This window comes from Cryptomeria japonica, chromosome 9 (assembly GCF_030272615.1).
Source record: "Cryptomeria japonica chromosome 9, Sugi_1.0, whole genome shotgun sequence".
In the NCBI taxonomy this organism is placed as follows: Eukaryota; Viridiplantae; Streptophyta; class Pinopsida; order Cupressales; family Cupressaceae; genus Cryptomeria; species Cryptomeria japonica.
The window spans coordinates 591,276,923-591,297,072 of NC_081413.1; the positions used below are offsets into that span (position 1 = coordinate 591,276,923).

At 33.9% G+C, this 20,150-nt stretch overlaps 1 protein-coding gene across 1 annotated transcript; it reads left to right on the forward strand.

The window, feature by feature from the left end:
* The first annotated feature begins 8,718 nt into the window (after positions 1-8,718).
* Positions 8,719-12,005, forward strand: LOC131071847 (protein PHR1-LIKE 3). The gene is made up of 6 exons (XM_058007808.2): positions 8,719-9,725; positions 9,850-9,926; positions 10,064-10,121; positions 10,254-10,365; positions 10,686-10,755; positions 10,873-12,005. Exons 1-6 carry the CDS (start codon positions 9,542-9,544, stop codon positions 11,692-11,694), a joined length of 1,323 nt encoding a protein of 440 aa, XP_057863791.2. The 5' UTR covers positions 8,719-9,541; the 3' UTR covers positions 11,695-12,005.
* The last annotated feature ends 8,145 nt before the right edge of the window (positions 12,006-20,150 follow it).

Sequence of the window (20,150 nt, forward strand, 5' to 3'; positions counted from 1 at the left end):
TCTTTTCTTCTTAGGTGTCAACTTCTTTTTCACTAGAGGCCTCACTGCCTATTGTTTTTGCCTTGTTTTCCTGGGTGTAGGTGAGGGTACCGATGAGGGTTTTCTTTTCCTTTCTACCCTTTTAAATACCACTAGCATATCACTCTCAGAGGAGGTTCCAACCGGTGAAATATGATCTTTCAGTTGAAGTCCTTCCAACTCACTTTCCTTTATACTAGTTTGTTTCAAAACATCTTCCTTAATTGCTTTTGCCTGTCAGGTTCCTTTTCTTACTATTTCTTCAACCTTCTTAACCCTTTTTCTAGATTGAATTCCACTCTCAATTGTTTCAACATTTCCAAAAACTTTCTCAGTGGGTTCCTTTGGTGCTTCAAGGAGGGCTTTTGCATAAGTTTCAATAATATTGTCATCTGTCTCATAGCCCATTTCAGTTACCTAAATAGTTCTAGGGATAACTGCCTCCATCTAGATTTCATCCTTTTTAATTACAAAACAAATTTCTTTCTGATATTTGTTCATAATAGCTTGTGACAGTCTTACTCTAGTTTTCATTTGAGCTTTCAATGCATGAAAATATTCATTTAAGTTTTTCTCCCTATTTTCTCCCATGTTGTTTAATAGATCCAATAGTTGCTTTCCTACCGGTATGTCAAAGCCAAAATGTCTTGCACCAATACCGGGTACTTGTTTAGTTATGTACAACATTAGACAAACAAGAAAATTTCCAAATCTGAATGTTCCTTTCTTATCTCCTTTAATCTTCCCCAGATTGTCTATCAATTCATCTTTGAGCCATTCACATACATCTATTCTTGCATTATCATTAACCATGTCATAAGCACTTTTAATACATAGGCTAGAAACTGAGTTCAACCTATTTGCATGTGTAGCTTTGTAGCCTAAGATCATACTGATAAATCTCACATTTATGTCCTTTACATCATTTACCCTTAGAGACCTTTTGTCGAATGTTACACAGGTTAGGTTTATCACTATGTCATTTGAGACCTTCTTTGTTCTGTCAGGTCCGCTACCGGTGGAAGGTAACCCTGTTATTGCCTTAATGGCTTCCTTTGTGATTTTATGAATTGTATCCAACTAGAAGAATTCACCATGAACTCTGCTTAGCACAATCCTTATAATATCCTTGGGAAAATTCGGGACACTAAGGATTTCAATAAAACCTAGGGTTTCCACTATCTTATGTTCCGGCTTGATATTTCTAGATTCATCACAAATCATAGTGCTATACATGTTTTTGATCTCATCATCACCTAATTCCTCTATATGACAATGTATATACATTCTAGGGTCTTCAGCATATACTACTCCCTTAGGAATTTGTGAGAATGCACCTATGCTATCATCTTTCTTCGCAATTTTAGGAACCAGTTTGAAAATAGGTCTAGGGCGCTTAATTACTTCAATCACAGTAGGGTTTGCAATAAATTCAAGAGCGGATGAAGAAGCCATAGTTATAAATACCTCAATCTACCTTTAGGATGAATGCTTTGATGAACTGCTTCACTTTTTCGCTAAGGATGCCTTCGCTCGGGAATTTTTGCACTCTTGAAGGTTTGAATGCTCGGCGAATGAAAAAGGAGCCAAAACACTTGCTTTATAATGTTATTTTCTCCAACTACCACATTTAATTCTCACTGGTTAAGTCACAACATAACTCATCTGCCGATATAGAAGTAATTTCAACTTCTCACCATCAGCCGAGGGAATAATAGCATGTTTTTCATTTTGTTGCTAAACCCCCAAAGGATTTTCCTTCAGTTAGATGAAGAGTCTCCTGTCAGTGGAGTGATACTCTGTTCTACCGGTGGAGGGGTATTCCCTTCAACATTTTGATCTGACTTTCTGATCCATTGTTTTGATAATTCTTGCTTTACCTCTTCAACCTTTTCTTTACCTTTCAAACTAGGACCTTTGTTATTTGCCAGTGGGGACTTGCTTCTACAAAATTTTGCAATATGTCCAATTTTGTTACAGGCATAACAAGTCACATTGTTTTTCTGAATAGCTTTCCCATATCCTATGCCGGTATGTGTTCTGCATTGATTAGATAAGTGTCTAAATCTTCCACAGACATAAGATCTTACATTCATTCTGCAATTTTCTGAGTTATGACCAACTTTGTTGCATTTAAAACATTGAACCGTGGGTGTAATAGTGTTTTGATAATTTCTAGATCTACATTGATTTGCTCTATGACCATACTTGTTACAGTTAAAGCATTTCCCATTGAATTTGTAAGCATTAGGTTGTCTTACCGGTTTGCTATGATCATGATTGTTTACAGTACCAGAGCTTTCACCAATTTCAAAGCCAAGGCCATTTGTATCACCATTAGGTTTCTGATTCTTCAGCATGTCAACAAGTTCTTCTAAACTTTTCTTGAATTTCTCCTTGTGTTGATTTGCAGCAGTCAGTTCATTCTCCAAGATTCCTTTCTGTCTTATGAGTTCAGTTCTATCATTTTGTGTGTGCATTAAATCTATCTTCAACATATCATTTTCATGACTGAGTCTTGTGTTTTCATTTCCAACATCATTTAGTCTTCTAACCAAGTCTTCTTCATTCTTCTTTCTGTCTTCAATTTCTTTACAAAATCTCATAGTCATATCTTGCATCTCATTCTTTGTTGTACTGATTTCTTGTCTTAGCTTGTTTACCAAATCATTAAGAGTTTCCTTTTCATCTTCCTCTTTCTGCATCTTCTCACAAAGTTCTCTTCTTTTATTCCTTGCTATAGTGTAATTTTCTTGAAGTGCTTGAATGATATCCTGAGCAGCATTCAGATCATCCTCAAGTTTGATATTCTTCACCTTTTTTGCATCATAGTCTGAAAGAGTTGTTTCTAATTGCTTTCTCAAGTTTTCCATCTCTACGGGTGTCAAGATCTTCCTCAAGCTGTTAGGCTTCTGAAAATAGAGGACCAGGCTCTGATACCAATTATTAGGATTCCCAAAGATACTGAAAGTGGGGGGTGAATCAGTATCTAACTGGTAATAGTATTTTCTTAACTTATAACATGAAAAGCATTTTAAAACTGTGTACCGGTAAACCAGAAATAATGCAACAAATAAGAATAAAAACCACAACATGAAAAGCACACCATAACACAATATTTTAACGAGGAAACCCGGTGTGGGAAAAACCTCGGTGGGATTTGTGACCCACAATATTCACTTACTGGCCAATAAGAGAATATTACTGCTATAATAGGGGCCTGCACATGCAAGAAGGCCAAGTGCCTAGAGCTCACTGCTCAATTACAAAAGAAGTCACACTGACTTACAAAAATGGATTATACTAATCCAATTTCTTGTACTGCTTTAGATTAGCATTTGCTATGCCAGATTCAGTACCGGTTTAAGCTCTGCTACATACATAAACCCTTATCCAATAATTCGCATAATAGGTCTACTACCTTCTATCTTTCGCATAATACCCTAACATATATAAAATGATCTACAATGATCTCATACATATATGAGTCATATTACAATCTGCCATTTCGGCTTACAAAAGATTTTACAATTAATTACAAAATACATTAATACAAAATTGTTGTTGGCCAGGGTGCCAGTAATCTTCCTTTTCGGTGTCGGTGTAAAGTCTGTCGGTGTCGGTGCTTGTGTCTTCCTGTCGGTATCACATGATTGTAAGGTTGCCATCAATGACAATACCTTCAATCACCTACAATATCTCATTGGAGTGTGCATTTTCCAACAACCTCTTGTTATAGCAACATGGACTTTCTTATCATAAAATTCTCAAACTTTCTCCTTGACTTCCCCTTTGAAATGACTAAAGATAAGTCATAGAATGCTTCACCCCTCCTTATCATGGTTCCTACCTTTAAACATGATATTTCATGGATATTATGGAAAGTGCAACTCTTAATTTGGCTGCCAAATGAATTCAGCTATCCTTTTTCAAGCCTAGGAAAATTATCAAATTTTATAAATGAAAAATTAGGTAGCACAACTTCCAAGAGCCATAAATTTTGATCCAGGTTTCTGATTGACAACACATTTGGAGAATTAGAAATCTCATTAAAAGATCTACGCAACTACAACCTAGTATGTCTATTAAAACCATTTTGGATATTTTCAAGGCTAAAATGACCCTTAGGTACATCCCAAAATTGACTTCGAAACTTTTTCGAGCTTTAAAAAAATTGGAAACTTTAATATCTTGGCATCTAGAAATGACCTTGGGTTGAAACTCACCCAAAATGTGCATTTGAAATTCTATGGATTTGGAAAAAAATTGGGTCCCCACATGCCCAAATACGAACTTACTAAAACTATTAGCCTTGCTAATTTAGATTTATTCTAAATCATGTGTAACATTTTATTCAAAGAAAGCAAAACTAAATTAATATTTTGGTCGATGCAAGATTTTTCTTACACCTCTATATTCTCCTGCATCAGACCATGGCATTGAACATATAGGTCCATCGATTAGAGTAAGATGTCCAAGCCCAAAACCAAGGTAAAATTATGGTTGGAGGAGATTTAAATTTAAATGTAATTGGTGCTTGTTATAAATAGATATAATACCCATTACACACAAATGAAATAGTGCTCATGGGAACAAAAAACAAAAGGATATACTTTTTAGTAAAGGTATCCATTACTAAACATATATACAGTAGTAATGGGTCTTTATTACTAATAGGTGTCTACTTAGGTTTAAGACTATGAAATGTAATATTCTCCATTTCTTAAATGTAGGTATATGATATTTTAGAAATTAGTACCCACTTTTTGCATCATTTTTTGCCCTTACATTTTTACCCCTCAAAGTGGATCTATTATCTTGTACTTAGTCTAAAATAAAAGGATCTATACAACTTTAGATCTTAGTTTAGAAAATAAATTAAAAATATTATCCTAAAATGTTAACCATGCACATTACGAGTTCACCAAGTTAACTTATAAAATTAAATTACTTCTTATGTTAATGATCTAGGATAAATAAAACTAATTTAATGATTAGTAATCTCATGCCTTAGAGTTCATATTTAAGATTATACTAATAATTTGCCAATCAAACATTTATTACATAAAATAAAGAAGAAGGATAAGATATTGCACATATTTATACTTCAATCATTGATATATGATTATAATTGATTTTTATAATATTTATTTTTGTATCTAATATTGGATTTAAAATTATGGTTGTAATTGGTGAGGATATAGACAATAATGTTTATTTGATTCATGCCACATGGGTGACCTTAATTTATAAACATACAACCTTAACCTCTAAGTGCAACTTTGTTACTAGTGTGGTTGTTGTTGCACCAAAATATCGACCTGTTAATGCCCAATACAACCACTAGACTTATAGAATCCACAGGAGGCGGTTAAGCAATGCCACAAACCCGAGCGCTACGTTGCACAACACAAGGATACCAAGGGCGCACACCTTGCAAAAATCCCCCCCCAAGCATAAGCAAGAGGTTTGAACCTGTGACCAAGCTCTTATACCACTTGTTGGAAACATGGTTGTCGTTGCACCAAAAGATCAACCTATTAATGCCTGATAGAACCACTAGACTTATAGAATCCACAGGAGACGATTAAGCCAAGTCACAAACCCGAGCGTTGTGTTGCACAACACAAGGAGACCAAGGGCACACACCTTGCAACAAACTTCAATCCATTGTTCAAAATCGACTTAATAGTTTATGGTGAATTGTCAAGCCATGACCATAACCACAATCTTGATCTATTGTGCATGCCCTTAATATAATCATGTAGCTCTAATCCTTTCCCAATACTTTTTATAAATATATTAGCATCACCATATCCATGTTATCTAAAAACCACACCTTAAAGAGCTTGACATTGAGGAAATTTATGGAGCATCCTAGTTCTATAGTCAAGTCTTGTAAAAGTTGAATTAACAAGTTTGGAAAAGATTAAAGACATGAAAAACAATCATTCAATGATGCTTGATGCTTGATGCTTGATGCTTGATGCTAAATGTAATGTTACTATAGTCTTGAATTATTCTCCCCATGCTATTTGCTAGTTGCTCAATGACTTGAGTTTTTCTTTCTTGATTTCTCTTTCCACATGCATAAAATGACCTAGGTTCCTCTCCTTTATATTCAAAACCCTAAATGCTTGAATTGAGCCCAAAAGACATGTAACTTGTAATAGGTTGAATTCAAAGAAGTCAGCTTCATGGGTGGAGAAAATAAATTTGAAATTAAATATTACCCTTGATATCAAGACTAAGGTCACAACCACAATTCTAGTCTCAACCTTAAAGGAGTAAGATAAAAGAAAATAAATCAATCTATGTTTTATAGCTTAGGAAAGAGTGGTTTGAGGTAACAAAAGAGGTTGGGGCTAGAATATGCACAAATAAAAGTAGGACGAACATTAGAACATATACTTAAGAAAGCATTCAAAGGTAGGTCGGGGCTAGTATATGCACAAATATAGGTAAGACAAGCATTAAAACAGTATACTTAAGAAAAAATTCAAAGGTGGGTTGGGGCTAGTATATGCACAACTAAAGGTAGGACAAACATTAGAACATTATATTTAAGAAAGCGCCAAAAGTAAATAAAAATGAAAAAAAAAAAAAAGCAAAGATGCATTTTTTTCCTCTATAATTACAATAAAATATTTTTAAATTTTTCTAATCATATTTTACATGCATAATTACTATATATTTGTCATCTCATTTTTATAATAAACATTTTATATATGATATTTATACTTTTAAAAAAGAAAAATACGCATCAAATTAAAAATATGGAAATTTAATTACTTTCTTAAATAATACAATAGAATGAATCAACTATTCTTTAAAAAAAAATTAAAACATTATATATGAAATCTTTTTGAATCATATTCAAATCATTGTACCCAAAACTAAATCAAGAGGAAGATATACTTGATCAGTGTAAAGGTCAATTCCAAAAGTCTATATACCTCTCGAGTTGAAAACAACAACATACAATGACAATGTGACTACAACTCTTATGCTCCATCTTGGCATACATACTTAAGGAAAAGCTCTTTTATAAGGCAAATACACCTTTACAATCACACCCATTATAAACCATAATTTAAAGTTTTATTTTTTAACTATTTTACTTTCTTACATATCTTTAAAACTATGTAAATGTTTAAAAAATAACCAAAATCTTCAAGAATACATCATGGGGATTAGAGCTAAATTAATTGGTTGTACTTTAGAATCAACTTTATTCCCATCAAGAATTTTAGTGATGTAATCTCATGGAGATTTGATTTGTTTTAAGACAAGGGTTGCATAGCAAAAGGAGATTCTTCACGAGGATGGACTTGTGTAGAATAAAATCATGGTATTGTGGAACATTCGTTTTAATGTGGACTTGAAAAAATGGGGCATTGGAGGAATCCTTTAACTTTAACTAAATTATTAGCAACAAAATAAGATTTCACTTTGCTTTAGTCTTCTTTTTTAATTATTCAAGCCAGCTGATCCCAAAAAGTCTCTTTCTTCAAAGAGTTTGAGTAGGATGGAGAGACAAAGATAAGAATATGCATGTTTTGTTCTTTTATGTCATCAATTATCTTCTCCTTGCCTTTGAAAACAAGTGGGGTTTTTATGCTTTACATACATACTGATGGCATCAAGTTATATGGATAGGAGTACAACGTACAACATAGTGAACTTGTGTCTTACAATTTGGTTACTTCTTGATTTGAAATCTTGGTGGGTGGGGTTCATTGGCTCAAACATATATGAATGTATAAGATTAAAATATATATTAGATTGTCATATTAAAAAGAAGATTTCTATAAAATTGGAGATATTTTAGATTATTGTTTATTTTAAAATCGACATATATAGATAAGGGAAGTTTATCAATTAGTCGTTATAGTTAACTTTGCGTATTCACAAATCTTAAACGGTAAATCAGTTTTTGATAATTATTTTTTTGTTGTCTATGTATGTGACATAACTAACTTCGCATACCCACAGATCCTAAAAGTTACATCGAATTTTGACAACTTCTTCTGGGTTGTCTTCATATGTGACTTATCTGCTTATAACTATTGTTTTGGTTTTTGGGTAGTAATGACGTACGTTGTGGGATCCATTATGTGTGCAAGGGTCAAAAAATGGTCATTTCAAAGTGTTGCCCAGTACCTACTTAAAGATGCCCCAATAACTGTCCACTACAAACACCTCAAAAATTGCCAATACTTATGCACAAATGCCCCAATAGTCGTCCACTATGGGTACCAATAAAGTAGCACAACTCCTCCAATTAAAGTCTACAAATTCTAACTACTAGGTGGTACAAGTAGACGACTATTGGTACATGTAAAATTTAAAACTAAAAGAGGGGATAGTTGGTGCTCTTCCCCTATTGATTGGCAATTACATATAAATTATACGCCTAATTGAAAGGTTGGGCAAATAAGAAGTGAATGATAATTAAAACAAGAGTAACCGATGCTCTTCTCCTATTAATTGACAATTACATATAAATCATATGCATACTAACCTAACTCTATGATTAGAGTACCCAAATCTTATAAATCCAACTAAAATGGTTTACCTTAGATGAATGAGAATTAACTCAGCAAAGGTGGAGCATCCAACTTTCTTTCCTTTTGCTTTCCATACCCAAATACCATGAGGCTTCATATACAATGAGACTATACCTTTCCTATACATGGAGAAAGAGGTGTTAGAGAGAATATGTGTAGGACTGTGAATTGGCTTTCTCTAGTCATTTTCGTATGGTGGTGTTAATCGATCTGCACTATTGTTGTTTTACCCCACTAAAGGCATCTTCTTTTGCTTTACCAGCTTCTTTGCCTGTGGTCATTCTTTATATTAAGAGAATATTTTGCAAAAGAAAACACACCCAGAACTGGTCTCTGTTGTCCTCCTCATTGTACTAAATTCACTCTTTTTCATATTATTCCCTTCCCCTTGTGCTGCATACTGCTCCCCTTGATTTGGGTGTTGTTTTGGACAGTATCAAAAGAATGAAACTGCTCCGAATGGCAGTAGGTTACTTTAAGAGTCTATTGGGCATATCCTAAACAACAGTGAAGGAAGTGGCCAATAGTGACCACTTTCGTTATATAGTGCGGTGACCCAAAAGCAGAGCAGCTGGGACCTCATTCAATCTCTAAAAGAGGATTGAGTTTCATCACTCTCTTTTTTGCTGGTCAAGATTCTGGAAAAAGATCAGTTTATGGGCCTCAAAACAGGGAGTTTTCATTAGTTAGCACAGTGCTCAAATGCTTTTTCAAAAGTAAGAGAGAGTGTGTGCACAATTCCTACAGACCAAATTGATGCTTGACAGGCAAACACCCAATTCATGATTGACAAACTTACATATGTACATGTTAAGATATATATATGCAACATGTATTTCAACAAGGACAAAGGTAATTTTGCTCTGATTCATTAGCACAGGCAGTTCTAGTAAAAGCATGTTCAGTACTGATACTAGTTACAGTTCCCTATCTCCACCCAAAGCCAACATAAAATGCATCAAGTCAAGAAGCCTAGCATGGACTCTCTGTCAGATAGAGCCATTGTCTTGCATGAAATTAGTCATTCTGTAGACACTGGGCTAGTTTTGTCAACAGACCCAAAGCCTCGCTTGAGATGGACTGCAGAGCTTCATGAAAGATTTGTTGAGGCTGTTGCTAAGCTTGGAGGTCCAGATAGTGAGTAGAATGATCCCCCTATCCAATGTTTTCCTCGGAAGGAATTACATACAGATGATTGATTTAATTTGAATTAGCATTTTTTTCCTAGTAAGGTCTGAAATGTCATGTTGTTTTTGAGCAGAAGCTACACCCAAGTCTGTGATGAGAGTCATGGGTGTCAAAGGCCTTACTCTTTATCACCTGAAGAGCCACCTTCAGGTATTTGCAATTTTTTCCATTTGGTTTTCATGGTTCATTTTTTTTATAAGATATTCCATTGATGTATTTAGAAGTCCGAATTTAACATTAAAATTCCGTTTTATGTGGCTGAAAATTTCTTTTTATGGCGTGTGCAGAAATACAGACTAGGCAAGCAGCCTCACAAGGAGATTAATGTGGACACTAACAAGGATGGTGAGACTCATTCTTGGTCGTCATGTTTTCTTCTAAAATAGCCTTGCCTTTGCATTAACGCAATCCTTTATGGGTTTGGCTTCTTCGGTAGAGTCATTGAAGGAATTTGTTTCTCTGAATATTCCATTTCAGGAGCTCCTCGTGGAGGATCTGTTGCAGCTTTTGGGGCAGCAACTTTTCGGGCTTCTGAAGTTCAAGCTGGATGCAACTCTGTGTCAACCATGCTAGGGACCAACATGACAGAGTAAGCACCTTTTGCTGCTTTTCATAAGCACTTTCTTGCATAATTTCCTTTTATTAGGTCATGTTAATCGTCCTAGTTTATGATAGACCTTTCATTCAATCTTACTATGCATGCAACTCAGGTCTGTTATTTCTTGCATCCTTTCTTGCCCCAGTTTCTAGGCAATAAGTCCTGTTGGTGCCTGTGGCTCTTAGCCTGTTTTTGTTTCCATGCTTTAGGGCTCCAGTACATTGGATTTTAAACAACTTGGATTTTTTTTCATGGAGCTAGTTTATCTAGAATTTGAGAATAATTCTTCATCTGAATTTCTTGTGTATCAGCACCCTGCAGATCACAGAGGCACTGCGAATGCAGATGGAGGTACAGAGAAGGTTGCATGAACAATTGGAGGTAAGTGCTTAGGGCTGTATTTAGGATGCTTACTTTATTGCATCTAAACAGGGGTTCCCATACTGTAAAGGAGCTCGATCTTAAGACTTTCTCTTACTTTTGTATTTTTGTGAGTAGGTGCAAAGACACTTGCAGCTTCGGATAGAAGCTCAGGGAAAGTACCTACAGGCAATCCTAGAGAAAGCGAGAGAAACTCTTGCAGGTCATAACATGGGATCAGTGGGATTGGAAGCTACCCGTGCAGAGCTTTCAGAATTGGCCTCAAAAGTAAAAAATGAATGCCTTAATCCTGCATTTTCTGCCTTGGCATTCACTTCTTTGCCTGAAATTCCAGGTTTATGTCCTGAATCATTAATTACACACCGTCAGTCCCAGGTTGCAGACTGTTCCATTTATAGCTGCCTCACATCAAATGAAAGTTCTGAGAAGAGCCCGACAGAGAACATGCATGTTGGTGTTAGAAAACGGTCAAGGTCTGCATATGAGAACAATATGCAGTTTTGGCAGAATCAAATGACAGAAGATGCAAGGCTGCAAGAACTGACAGCACAAGAGACTCTTTCATCTCCTTCCTCTAGGACAAAGAGTCCTAACACCAAAGAATCTTTTCATGAGAGAACTGTAAGTGACCGAATACTAGCAGAAGAAAATGGTAACAGCCTGTCTTTTGATACAAAAAGACCTGAGCAAGAAATGAATGGATTGCTTGTTGACCCCCCTGCAAGGAAAATATCAGTGTTTTCTTGTAATCTATCCTTGCAAGAGAATAGCCAGGGATGTGATAAGGGAAAACTTTATACAAATCAAGATAAACCCCACTCAGAGAACTTCAACAAATTCTCCAAGATAGCACCAGAGTTGGACCTAAATTCAAATGGTGACACTGCTATATCTTCTAAGGAAAGAGGGCTTGATTTGAATTGTTATGGGTGGAGATGACAAATGGTTCCAAAATTGTTTGTTTTGGTATGCACCTCGAAGCATAAGTTCATATCATGAATCCCAGAAGGCTTAAAGGTGAAAAGCAAGTTCTGTGAAGTAGAATGAAACTCAGAGCCCATGCCATCGCCTGATTGCTTCATACATTGGCTATGATATGGGAAAGGGTTTGTAGGATCTTAGATTCCCGATTCAGTTCCTTCTATGAGAAGAACATTAAGACAGGTTCCATTCTGTGTATGTATTATGATGTATATAATGCAATTATACTACCATATAATTTGAAAATTCCCAAGCCTCTGTTTTCATTTCGTACTGCTTGATTGGGCTGAAGGCATTTTTAACATTTAAGAGTTTATGCTGTCTCCAGGCCTTTGATGTTTGGGTTGTTTCATTTTTTAATCAAAATACAAGATTCTATTATGCTAGACTTTATGATTTATCTGTTGATTGATAATGAATTGTTCTATGAATAGCATAGTGGCTTCTGATATGTTGAGACTTGGGCTCCAAATGTGAAATATTTTGGCTTAGTTTGAAAGATTAGCACTGGTCTATTTCCACTTTGATTTTCCTAGACAGAGAGAGGTCCAAGATGACTCCAGACAACTGAATACTTAATTGTGTAGGACTGTTGATTATGTTGTCATTCTTTATTAATGTGGTGCAATTTTTCCTCTGGATAGACTTTGTTGACATTCCTGTCCACCCTCTTACCTTTGTTGCTAAAAGTAGCTATCTGTGGTCAGAGTTCCTGTGGAAAATCAGAGTAGATAACAACTACTGTGGGTGACAGGAAATTTGCAAGGTGGATAGGAATATATATTGGTTGTTTTGGGATGCTTTTGACTTGTAATCCAGAAGAATCATATGCTGAAGGAGAGCACCTAATGTGGTGGATACAGCCATCAACTTCTGTCTCATAAAGTGGGGTTGGACTTAGTGTCCTTAACATATTGGAGAAGTTGCTTGTGACATTTCATGATATTCTTTCTTTGGCCAAAGAAGCTTTTAAGCATATAATGTCATTTCAAGGTCATCTCAAAGCTACCCTCAATCACATTGGTGGGCATGCTCTGAAATTCGAATTCCAAATACTTTTTTGGCATCAAGTTTACATACTACTTTACATGGATGTACTGAATAATTCCTTTACTCTTTGATTCCTATTATTGGATTCACTAGTTCATATTGACTTTTCCTTCCCTTAGTCATTATAGTACTAAATGCCCCCATTTCACCACTAGACCATAGCCTGTGCAGAGTGCACATTGACTAAGTGATTCCAGTACTTTCTAGACTGTAACATAATGTTATGTTTGTTTTTGTTGGTCATCGATTGAGTAGACTGTAGGTCAATAACAACTTCCACTTGGAATAAGACCAAAGTGCACCACATTTATTATGTCATATAGACCAACTTACTCTTTAGTTAAGCATATCATCTAAGGAAAAAAAATTCATGAATCCCTAAAAATTATCAAAGACAATTCACATTGCCCATTGCCCATTGCCCATTGTGCATATTTTGACTTATTTGGTTGCTGAGTTATTAACTACTTTTTTAATTAACTAAGACTGCAGATAGTTTATAAAAATTCCCATACAATCAAACTCACAGTAATGGGTGCTGAAATCAACATCCATTTTGGATGTCATATATTGTATGGTTTTGTACATGTTCTTGATCTATTAAAAATTTGCTTGTTTCAATTCGCCTTCTTTTTAAGTGTCACTCTTATGGATAAGAGTTGATCAACATCAACATTAATAGCTTGCAACTTCTACATAAGATTCCTGCTATTCTTCAATAATTAGAGGGTGAAATCAACATCCATTTTGGATGCCATGCCATTGTATGGTTTTGTACATGTTCTTGATATATTGAAAATTTTCTTGTTTCAATTTGCCTTCTTTTTAAGTGCCACTCCTATGAAGGAGAGTTGATCAGCATCAGCATTAATAGTTTGCAACTTCTACATAAGATTCTCGCTATTATTCAATAATTAGGGTGCTGAAATCAACACCCATTTTGGATGCCATGCCATGAATGGTTTTATACATGACCTTGATATATTGGAAATTTGCTTGTTTCAATTTGCTTTATTTTTAAGTGTCACTCCCATGGATGAGAGTTGATCAACATCAGCATTAATAGCTTGCAACTTTTACATAAGATTCTCTTGATTTTACTCTAGCTCGACAATATGAGCTTAGATGTTCTTGACTTATATTTTAAGCTCCTTAAGGATTTTCAACTATCCTACATAACTAGGAACAAATTTGCCATTTGCAAGGGGAAAACCCTTGCATAGCAACTTTTAAAGAAAATATATTGAGAAAATAAATAACAATGTAAATTAAATTTTATAAATGATTAATAGTTGGTTGTCTAAATGTTTCAAAAAATAAGATTGTTGGAAATTGTTAGAAATATGAAACAATACAATCATGGATTTTGAATTTGTATGGTTTTCTTCATTCTTAATGAAATTCGTGTATATCAAATGTTAAAATTATTGTGCTTTTTTTTGTCACAAACTTCTCAATTATTTTAAAAAGCCTCAGAAAAAAATAAGTCACTAAATTACAAAAAAATGGCACAAGGATAAGATATTACCATCCACTTCACATATAATATTATGCTTCTTGTAGTGTTCATGACAAGACTTTTATAAAATTTTCACATGATCTTTTCAAAAAATATACTCTGCTTGTTATAAATTATAGGAAAATAAGCAACAAAATATATAATAATAGATTTATTTTACACTCACCACATCAAGTATATGAACTAGTATAAATATTTTAAATGCATCTATTTAGAAGATGCTAAGATCAATTTTGAAATGTTTATATTAAATTTTTTGGGTGGAATATAAACATTTATATTTTGATATCTATTTAGATTTTTAAATAAATGCATTTTCAATATTTATACTAGTGTAGAATATATATCATTTATTACTCCATCATTTAAAGTTGTCATAAATTAATCTAAGTTGAAAATTGTATATTGTGTGCATTCTTTAAATTAACTTAGATTAACTTGGAAAAATGTTTTCTTTATACTATTTACATATAAAATTTAATATTTTAATTACTATTTTATTTACATAAAATTTTATTTACTAATAGTATCATATCATTGTTATTTGTATCTTTTGTTTCTGGATTCAAGTGTGTAGAACTTGTTTTGCATCAACGTTTCGGATCACAATCAAAGAACATTGATGCAAAACAAGTTCTACGCACTTGAATCCAAAGACAAAAGATACCAATTACAAATAATATATTTATTGTTGAATAATGATATTACTAATATTATATTTAATAATCTAAAACTTAATAATGTGTCAAATTTAAATTAAAACATATTTGTTAAAGCACATACCATTCTGATCCCTTCCCTTCCTCATTATCATTTGAATATGGATCATGCTATTGCTATAAAAAATTTATTACATTCTTTAAAGATATTAAGTCTTAATATTTAATAAGACTTAATTTCAATGCGTAATAAACTCTTTACAATTATATTTTTTTATTACATTCTTTAAGTCTTTATATTTATTCATAATTCCTAATAAAATCTTTATAAACCATACAACTTTACTAATAAACTTAAAATAAAAAATCACTTTAATATAGAAGGCTATATTTTGAAATCTTTTAGTGGTACGGTGAAACATGGGGCAAAACAATTCTAAGAACATTTTTCTGCTTTGTTAGTTGAGTAGCTTTGACAAAGTAGACATATTATTAAAGTTCCAGAATAAATAAAGCCTTTTCATAATCCTATAGTTTATTGACACATACAAACGAGCCCACCAAAAGCTCTAGGACAAAGCTATAAAGGATGGATGCATTGAAGAAAACTGTTTGCTAAAAATAGTGGACTCTTCATTATGTGATGTTGATCTATTTTTTGATTTTCCCAACTCATAAAAATGGATGAATTGACCAAATTTTAACACTTTTCAATCAATGATGTGTCATTATTAATGAATTGATGAGCATATTTTTGTGTTTATTACAAATGTTTTTGGCATATGCAGTCATCATGTTTCAGGAATGTCCCAAGGTCCACATATTTTAAAACTCTACATTATTGAACTGCTGATGTAAGCCCTAATATATATGTTCTGTTACCTGTAGCTTCAGGTATAGAGCTGATATTTTATTATATATTATATTCCAATTCATTGAAGCATCTTTTCCTTTTTGTTCTCAAATGAATTGCAAGAGACAAGCATGGGTGTTTTGCTAATCAAATCTCATCTTTTGACTGAAAATTGATATGCATCTAGTGCTTTTAGATTCTACACAAATGTAATTTATGATGTCATTGAATTCTTGATTTTTTTGATTGCATAAGATCAGTATGTTGTCTGGTACAGTAAGCATGTTTTAGTGTTAATAATTTCATTTTTAAGATTATATATTTGCTGTTGCTGGTAGGTGATGATAGATATGGTTTTACATTGCATTTTTTTTTCTTGGTAAAAAGTAAGAACTCAAGTAACTTGCTAGCAGAAAATCTTAAATTGACAGGATATGCTGTATCCATTCCTCATTGTATAATATTGATTTTACAAATCAAGATAAAAGTTAATTTAGATATCATAGCTTTGAAACCCACTTCCAATTAATAGCTATAACATTTTGGAGTCCTTTCGAAACCATCTTTCAATTCATAGCTTCAAAACCCTCTTCCAATTCATAGCTATAATGTTTCGGAGTCCTTACAAAACCCTCTTCTGATTCATAGCTTCAAAACCCTCTTCCAAATCATAGCTATAACATTTTGGATTCCTTTCGAAACCCTCTTACAATTCACAGATTCTAAACCCTCTTTTAATTCATAGCTATAACATTTCAGAGTCCTTTCGAAACCCTCTTCCAAATACATTTGTCTAATCAACAACATTTTTTTAAAGATTCTTCAATTAAGTGAGAGAATTTTCGCTTGAGGTCCCATGGTGATAATGCATTCTATTGAGCCAAAGAGAACTTTATTTGAATAGAGTTCAATGAATATATGCCTTATCTAGTTTTTCTGAAGATTTTCAAGATAAAAGTTGATTCAGATAGCTACAATATTCTAGAGTCCTTTTGAAACCCTCTTCCAATTCATAGCTTTGTCCAAATATGTTTATCTAATCAAAACATTTTTTAAGATCCTTCACTTAGGTCAGAGCATTGAAGTTAAGGTCCCAAGGTCCCAAGGTCCCATAGTGATAATACATCGTATTGAGCCAAAGAGAACTTTATTTGAAGAGTTCAATGAATCTATATCTTATCTAGAATTTCTGAAGACTTGGAAATATTAGGTTCTATGTCAGTACTGTGAAGTAAATTCTACTCAGATCACATGCCTTGCCTGATTCCTTCATTTTTGGCTAACAAGATGGAGGATTTTCCTTTTAGATTTTATACCCACTGGCATCCTTTTTTGGGAAGACCATTAAGACAGGTTCTGTTCAGTACATGCACAATGATGTATATTATGCAATCATTCTATTACATAATGATATGTCTATGGTTTCTTCATGGTGAAGGATTAGGCTTTTTCTTACTTTTGGGTTTTTACACTGTACAGTCCTTAAAACTTTTCGTTGTTTCTTTTTTCTCAAAAACTTTGGATGCCTGTCTGCTGACTGATGTTGTATAGTGCCATGAATTTTTGTGGGCTTCTGATACAGTGACTGTTAAATTTCCCATATGAACTGTGGCCATATTTTGAATTAGTTAGAGGATAAACATTGTTTTAACTTTTCTTTATTGGAATGTGCCCAGCGTTTCGATTTGTGATATGGTTTAACAATTTCTTGTGAGATCTTAACTGGGATGGTAGCAGTTTCTCAAAAAGGTGCATCTTTTGGGAAAAACAGCCAGCTCAACTTTCTACAAGTGGTATCAGAGCGGGGTCGTAGATTGGAATCCCCTTGGGTAATGCTGAGGGGAAGATTATTGGAATGTGTCCAGCATCTCCTCTCGGGATTCATGACTTGACTTAACAAACTCCTATGAGATCCTAAAATGCGATGGTAGCAGCTTCCTGAAAAGATGCACGCTTGCAAAAAAAAAAAAAAAAAAAAACGGTCAGCTCAACTCCCTACATCCTTTCCTCTCTGATTGTCGTAGAGATAAAGGTAATCAAAGACATAATTGTCTACTCATATGATTTAGACTTGATTCTACAGGCCCTCTTAATGGGTTAACTGCAAAATTTCCCCTAGAAAGCCTATACTGACATTCCTATCCACTGTGCTCCTTGCTAACAGTACTCTCACATCTATGGCTACAGAGCTAGTATGGCAAATCAGAGTGGATAACATTGACAACTACAAATTGATGGGAGAGATTTGCAATTTGGGTTGGAAAATCTATTGATTATGGTAGGATGCTTTTGACTTTCAATCCAGAAGAAAGTTAGAAGAATCATATTCTTGAGGAAAGCAACTTATGTGGTGAGTACAAGTACATCCATTAACTTGTGTCCCACAAATTGAGGTGGAACTGTGTCAAAAACCTATTGAAAAAGTGGTATGGTATGACACTTTAACTCATGCCATTACTGGTTTGGCCAAAAAATCCTTGAGCCATATTCTGTCATATCAATGTCACCTGAAAATACTGCCCTCAATCAAATTGTTCAACATGCTCTGTATATATATAATAACAACCTTTGACATTGTGTGGGACAAGTTGGTCTACAGATCCTGAATACATATATATTTTCTTTACATGACCGTTGTAGCTTCTTCCTATGTTGTGGGATTTGCATGATGAGCTTTTCTACTGTATACTCACTTTCCACCTTGCCATTAAATCATCCTGGCCTGCTTGACTGTTCATGGTCTTTTAACATAGTGTTCGGTGTGATGAGACAGCTGAATCTTCTTTTCGTGAATGCCAATGATTCTTTTTGTGTGTCATTTGATTGTAAGGCACTCTATTAATTTTGTGTCCACTCAAGAATGAGACTAAAAGTGAGGTTTGTACATTAAATTAAAAAAACATGGCAGTTCAAGTTTGTTAGTGATAGATAAAATGCCCCAAGCTGCTGGTTAAAGACATGAAATTCATAGAATAAATCCTGTTCTGTACTTTCTCTTCTATTGCTTGTCTCGTGTATTGCTATGTGTTATCTCTGTAAAAGGAAAATAGTGTTTATTTGGGGTTAATTTATAATTAATCCAATAAAATGCATGTGTATGAGCATAAAGCAGTTTAGATTAATCATTAAAGTGAGTATATGAGCATAAAGCAGTTTAGATTAATCATTAAAGTGAGTTGATTGTGGAAATAAAATATTTGAATTATAGAATGTTATCAGAAATTAAATGTGTGGGAGAGTGATATTTAGCTTGATAATGAAAAGATGTCAAATAGATAAAATTTTGGAGTTTGTCTAATGTTTTTGAAAGTAAATGAGAAAAACAAGGGTCCCTAACCTTACAAGAGTCAATTAGTTAGGCCAAATGGGCCCCAACAAGGAGACCACATGAAGTAACCATTGAATATACAAACAATGAAAGCAACAACAAACTAACAACATATAAACAACACCCCAAAACATAGACGGCTTACACCATCTATAAGGCACCATGAGCACAAGCTAATGAGAAGGAGAATGAGTTGATACTTGAAGATTGACATTTCCTTGCATTCTTCTCAAATATTCACAAAATGTCCTTGAGGGAGTCAACATAACCACTTAAATCACTAATAGAAGCAATCATTTCTTCTTCAATTTGACCCTAGTCATCTCCTCTTCAAGAATTTGCATGCTCAAGATTGTGTATTCCAAGCATTTTTACTCAAATTCAAAACATTAGTGATCGAACCCTTCAAATCTTTGCATTTCTTTTTTATTGAGACCATTTCATATTGTAGAACATTTATTATTTTGAGGTTGAAATAAAATATGGTGCAAACATAGTGTTTGTTGTTGATTTTCTCAAACATCTTCCTCTTATTGTCTTTATCAAAAGCATTAGTTTGGATTACTTTTCATTTTTGAAGTGCATTATTCTCCTCTTTTTTTCCTTCTAAAGGGGGTGCTTCACAATAACCATGGATTTTTTAGTCAAATTCTCTTCCCCCTCTTTCATAAAAGTATAGAAAAATTTTCTTGGTTTCTATCCCACTATAGACAAGGGAACATCTGATAATACTCATGCAATCATTTGATTCCAAGTCCACCCTCTTAGGATTTGTGGGCACATACAAATAATATTTCCCTTTGCTCAAATCCATATGATTGACCTCATCAATAGGTGGATCATTATTGGATTTGAGTTCATGGGTAGCAAGGTGAGTCTAGCCTCTAGAATTCTCTTTTCAAGCCCATCACTTTTGGGAATACCAATAGCCAATTTGATTTGATTTTTATCTTTTTTGTCATACCCATCCTCATAATATCAAAGTGTAAAAGAGGGCTAGGCCTC

Bases quoted from the DNA above. Each gene is read 5' to 3' on its own strand.
- LOC131071847 (XM_058007808.2), top strand. From the start codon at position 9,542: ATGCATCAAGTCAAGAAGCCTAGCATGGACTCTCTGTCAGATAGAGCC. The intron at 9,927-10,063 runs GTATTTGCAATT...TGGCGTGTGCAG, and splicing joins ACCTGAAGAGCCACCTTCAG to AAATACAGACTAGGCAAGCA. The intron at 10,366-10,685 runs GTAAGCACCTTT...CTTGTGTATCAG, and splicing joins CTAGGGACCAACATGACAGA to CACCCTGCAGATCACAGAGG.